The following is a 5739-nucleotide window of genomic DNA, read 5'->3' on the forward strand; positions in this document are numbered from 1 at the left end:
GGACCCCACATGCCCCCCCGGACCCTGTGCACCCCAGCCAGACCCCCCGCACAGCTGTGGGGTGATTTAGGGGTGATGCAGGACCCAGCAGCCTGGGGAAGGAGGTGGGGGGGGCTCCCAGTGGAGACAGAATCTCAGTTTGGGGTGGAAGGGACCTTTAAAAGTCATCTAGTCCAACCCCCCTGCCACGAGCATCTTCAACTCGATCAGGTTGCTCAGAGCCCCATCCAACCCGACCTTGAACGTCTCCAGCGATGGGGCATCGACCACCTCTCTGGGCAGCCTGTGCCAGGGTTTCACCACCCGCACTGAAAAAAACCAAAAAAATTCTTCCCTATATATAGTCTCAATCTACCCTCTTTTAGTTTAAAAACATTACCCCTATCACAACAGGCCCTGCAGAAAAGTCTCTCCCCACCTTTCTTATAAGCTCCCTTTACGTATTGAAAAGCCACATGGGGAGGGAGGGAGGATCGGCTGTGGTACAATGGGGAAACTGAGGCAGGGAGCAGGGATCCACCTGAACTGGAGCATCTCGGCTCTAAGCCACAGTTGTGCTGGGGTGGGGGGACCCAGGAGGGCCCAGCCACCCCCACCCTGGGCTGCTGCTTTGGGGTGTCCCCCCTCACCCGAGCATCTGCACCCATTTTGCATGTGAAGCTCGGAGCAGGATGGTGCCCTCCGGAGAGAGGAATAACGGCAGCCACACGTGAAAGCGGGCGGCCGAGGAAGGAGATTAATAAAAGCGATTCTTTGGAAATGATTTTTGCTCCATTCCAGCCTGTTTGCTTCTAAACAGCCTCGCTAATCGCCTCCCAGCAACAGCACAATAACTTCCCTCTGATTCCCCCCCCCCTTTTTTTTTTTTCCTCCTCTCTCTCGCCTGTCCGAGGGGCACAGGAACACCATCCTCAGGAAATATTTTAAAATAAAAAATATCCCAGCCGACACCCCCGTCCCTCACCCTCCCCTCCCTGCACCCCCCCTTCTCCCGTGCACTCTCGATGAACCTGTGATATTGTAGCAATGGCCCTTGAAGTGCAGTGGGGAGGTGATTTAGGAGAATATTAAAGGCAATGTGGAGATTCGAAGGCGCCTCTCTCAGGGAGATCTGGAGAAATACGCAGCACAGATGGGCTGAGCAGATTAAACATTTCCGTCACATTGTTTTCAAATTGTGTTTGCGGTGCCTGAGGGTTGGTACTGCGGTCAGAGCGCGGCAGAGCCGCGCAAAGCTGGGAGCCGCGCGCTTTATGGAATAAATATTAATATGGCAGTTTCACATCGGCTCCCAATCCCATCAGCGCCGCGGATCGGATGCTGCCGCCGCTATTGTCTCCCGGTCCGGCCCCGGCGGCTGGCGGGGCTCCAGCTGCACCTTCTGCCCGCTCCCGTTCTGCACGGGGTCCAGCCATCGCCGTCTGTCTGTCCCGGCCGTGTGTCCCCCACACCGTCCCCCCTTCGGCTGCCGTGTCCTGACGGGGAGCCGGCCGGCCCTTGGGGTGCCCAAAGGGACGTGCGTCCCTCCTGCCCCGGCCGTGTCGGCACCCCCAAGCCAGGTCGTGCCACCGCTGCGAAGCGCTCGGGGTTGGATTGTCATCGGGTGCCCGGGTCCGTGGTGCTGCCTTGCTGGGCTGGTTGGTTGCTTGCTTGTTTTTAATGGGAAATGACTGATGGGCTAAATCCTGAATGCCTTCGGTCAGGCCGGTCTCCCCACAGAAACCCTGAGAACTCGTCTCAAGGAGGAGCTGCGTTGTCCTTGCCCAGGTGGTCGTTTCTGCCTGGCCTTCCCCAGTCGGGAACCATCACCTTCCTCTCCCTCCATCTCCCCTAGTACTGCTGGCTCTGAGCCCCTTACGTCTTTTAGCTTCTTCCTTCTGGGCTGGGACATGGAGAGCCCCGTAGGGTGGGATGCATGGACTCTGGTGGGATGGGACACACGGACCCCGGTGGGATGGGATGCTCCAGCCACCCCAGTTGAAGCCGGAGCAAGTGGTGCAGGTGAGACAAGGGGAAGGAGCAATGCTCCAGCCCCAGCTGCGTGCCCTCAGCTCCTCGCAGCAGCTGAGAATTGCATCATTAGAAGCAAGTGGGAATCATTTCTTTTTATAGGGATTTACCCTACAAAAGAGCAGCGTGGTAGGGGCAGGTAATAGTAGGCCACGATCTGAAGCAAAGGGTGAGTGTTGCCCAAATTAACTTCTCCATGCACTAGGCTGGGTGATGTGCCAAAGAAACAGCATTCCCAGCTGCATCCCTCAGCTGCCACCAGCTCCGAATCCCCCAAGGACAGGTAGCCCCTCGATTTCAGAGCTTGCCACAGCTCTGAGCTGGTTTTCGAGGTAAATAGATGTATAGCTGACCTGGTATAAAACTCCCCGGTGTCAGCCGACCCCTCGCACGCCCGCCATACCTCATCTATGAATTAGATTCCTCCATTTTCCTAACAATAATGTATGACACACAAGCACTAATAATGGGGCCGAGCAATCATAAACCGATAAGTCCCTGACTGATTGGCTTTTCCTTCGGCATCCATCAAAGCGTCATTGATCTTCTGTGCGAAGGGGGGTGATTAATGACCTTCCCGAAGCCCGATGGGGTTGTTTACGAGGGCTGGCGAAGGAGCGCGGTGGCAAGGAGGGCTTGGGAGCACCGGTGGGGAGTAAATATCATCTGCTTGGCAGAGGAAGAGAGCCCGTCCTTCTCGGTGAGGGGCGGGAGGGATGTCGGATGGGACAATTTGAGCTTGGTGGAGCAGGGGAAGTGCTGCTGGAGAGATGTGGCTGCGCATTTAGGGTCCCACGAGGCGGTGGGCCATCTGAGGCTGTGCGGGGGACAGTTGGCCACGTTCCCCTCGCTGCCTTTGTGACTGTGGGCTTGGGCTGCGGGATGTCCCCCCTGATGGGGACAGGGGGAATCTGTAGCTGGGTCATTCGGGGACTCTGCTTTCCCCCTCCTCGGAAGAGCATCGTCTCTCCTGGGTGATGCTGGAGGAGCCGTGGTGCAAAGCAGAGAGAGAAACCAGGTTGTGGTTGTCGTCTTGTTGTTTCTTTTTCCCCCTTTTCCTTCTCCCTTGTCGATGGAGATTAGCAGCATAAAGCTTTTTACGGCCCCGTGCACCAACCCACCATAAAAGCCCTGATTGCGGGCGATTATCTGAACGAGCGTCTGCTTCGGGCTCGCTTGGCACCGGGGATCTCGGGAATGAAACGTGGAGAAATGCTTTGAGGGGGTTTTCTTCCTTCTGGGAGAAAATCACAACATTTTGGGAGCGGAGAGAGGCCATCGCAGCTGTGTAGAGGATGGCTGGGCCAGGGGGATGGTCGCTAGGGTCTTGGGGTGACCCCCAGATCCAGTTCCCTATTACATGCCAGCCTGGAAAGGGCACTGGGTTCCCAGTTTGCTCAGCCCTGCTGCATTTCTGGGGATGGGGCAGAGCGACGGCTTTGCTCTGCCTCCTGGCTGATGCCCGGTGCTGCATGCTGAGGACCCCAGGGGCTCCTGGCATGGCAGCAGCACCCATGGGTGCTGCCTCTGGCACCCTGCCGAGCTCCTGCCACGCAGCCCCTGATGGAGGGTAAGCAAGCGGAGGGGGCAGAGCATCCCGCTCCCCTCTCCTGATGCCGCCGTACCGGCACGCTCGGGGCCCACCAACCTCGCTGGAACAATTATCTTCCCGATTAGTGGGTTTTCAGTCCCTTCCGTAAAGTCTCAGCTAAATTACTTCCCCCCCCCCCCCGCCTCCAACCCAGTCCAGGCAGGTACTGAGCACAGAGGGCCCATTAGCATGTAATTAGGTAGATTCCAGCTAAACCATCCTCAGACTCCCTCCTTCTCCTCACCCCCCTCCAAAACCCAGTATCAGGCATCAGCACGTTAGCGAGATGTAAATGAGCACCTCCAGACGAGAGCAGAGTTCACCCTGCACTGGGCTCTGCCTTGCTGTGCCAGTGCACTCCTCGTTTTAATAGTTTAATAAAAATTAGCATAATTAACGAACATCTGTATGATCCAGAGTGGTGCAATTTGGCACTTGGAAACGAGGACTTAAACATTATTGCTGGGAGTTTAATGTTGTTTTAATTCTTTTTGGCACTGCGCAGTGAAATAAACGCTCGGTGCCGCAAGTTCTCGGCTGGCTCTCATTTGCATTTTCCTCCCTTTGATTATGAGCAATCGCGGACTACCCAGCAATTCATCAAAGCAGAAATTATTTTAAAATACCTCATAGTGTTCAGGCTATGGCGGAGCTGGGGGGGCGAGCGGAGGCTGGGGGCTCCCCGTCACGCCTGGGGTGCATCTCGGCCCCTCTGCCCACGGATCTCCAGGCTACAGCAAACAGACCCAGATTTTTTCCTTCTGGTTTTGCAGCAGGATTTTTTTCCTCCCTGGCTGGTGAGGACAGTGGGGCAGGGGGATGGAGCCCCCATCCCTTCCCGCTCCTTCCTTTCCAACAGCATCACGGGGGCTTGACTCAGTGCTGTTTGCTGGGGTGCGGGTCCCTGGGGAGCATCGGGATCCCAACGTTGGGACCCCTGGGACCCTTTTCTGGCTCCGGCAAGGGCAGGACCATCTGCAGAGCTGGAAGCATCGGGAGCAATGTCTGTCTCTGGTGACTCAGCCCCTCTCCCGAGCAAAGCCCTTTTTCCCTGTCGGGAAGCTGGGATGAGCTCGGGGACCCGTTAAACACCCCAGGCAGGCGGGGTAGGGGTCAGAGCTCACGTGGGACACAGGATGGGATGTGCTGCTGTGCACATCACTTTTAACATCTCCTTTAAAAAAAAAGAACCTCCTATTTTGATGGCAAACTTCTTAAGCCTGTGTGTGCTAACTCCTCCTCTCTCATGGTGGAGTGGAGATTTTCACTGGTATTATCACCTCCAATGTCTGCTATCAGGGGAAAATCACACATAAATCTGGGGAGGGGACATGTTACCAGGCACAATCCACCTGGAGGGGCTTCACAGAGCTCCAGGCTGGTGCCTGAGACACCCCAAGGGTTGCCATCTGTAACTAAAATACCCCAAAATATTAAGGTGTGAATTAAACACTGAGTTTCCAAGCAAGCCCCAAGCCATGCCCTGCACGACCCAGAGCAAAGGGGGAGAGCGGGGCAGGATGAAGGAGGGGAGTTAGGACAGACAACGAAGGATTTACCAGGGGAGAAGTGCGACTGGGGTATTTTCTGGTGGGACTTGGGGGGCTGCTCTCTGTAGATCCACGTGCCAAAGGAAGGGACCTGAGCCGTGTCCCCTGCCCCGGCACTAAATCCGCACCTCTCCGGCTGTGTCTCGCCAGGAGTACAACGCGTATGGCTGGTGGGTTGGAGAGCTCAACAACGTGGTCGGGATCGTCCCAAAGGATTACCTGGTGGCTGCCTACGACCTGGAAGAGTGATGAGGACCGCGGCACCCCAGGTGAGAGGTGGCACCCTGGGGTGCACCTACTGGGGATGGGGCATGGAGGTGGGTGCTGGGGAGGCAGCTCCATTCCTAGGGTGCTCCAGCATCTCCAGGGTGCAGAGCCTTGAGGACTGTCTTTGGCTCCATCTCCTGGTCTCCGTTTTACGTGGGAGCAGGCGAGACCGGGAACCACAGCTGCAGTTCAGGGACAATGCCACCCTACCCAGTGTCTCTCCCTGGATTTCAAGTTCTTCAAGCTCCATGGGGGAAACGTGGTAGAACCATGGCAGCCACCTCCATCGGACCCGGGGAGCTGCGTGTCACTGGCTGTAAC

At 56.6% G+C, this 5739-nt stretch overlaps 1 protein-coding gene across 1 annotated transcript in view; it reads left to right on the forward strand.

Annotated features, from left to right (window-relative positions):
• The window catches only part of SKAP1 (src kinase associated phosphoprotein 1), a 155084-nt gene extending 149684 nt beyond the window's left edge, over positions 1-5400 (forward strand). The window contains exon 12 of the mRNA XM_010585673.1: positions 5302-5400. Within this exon, the coding sequence (XP_010583975.1) occupies positions 5302-5400 (99 nt within the window). The remainder of the gene's footprint in view (positions 1-5301) is intronic.
• The last annotated feature ends 339 nt before the right edge of the window (positions 5401-5739 follow it).

This window comes from Haliaeetus leucocephalus, unplaced genomic scaffold, assembly GCF_000737465.1.
Source record: "Haliaeetus leucocephalus isolate CR32 unplaced genomic scaffold, Haliaeetus_leucocephalus-4.0 Scaffold110, whole genome shotgun sequence".
NCBI lineage: Eukaryota > Metazoa > Chordata > Aves > Accipitriformes > Accipitridae > Haliaeetus > Haliaeetus leucocephalus.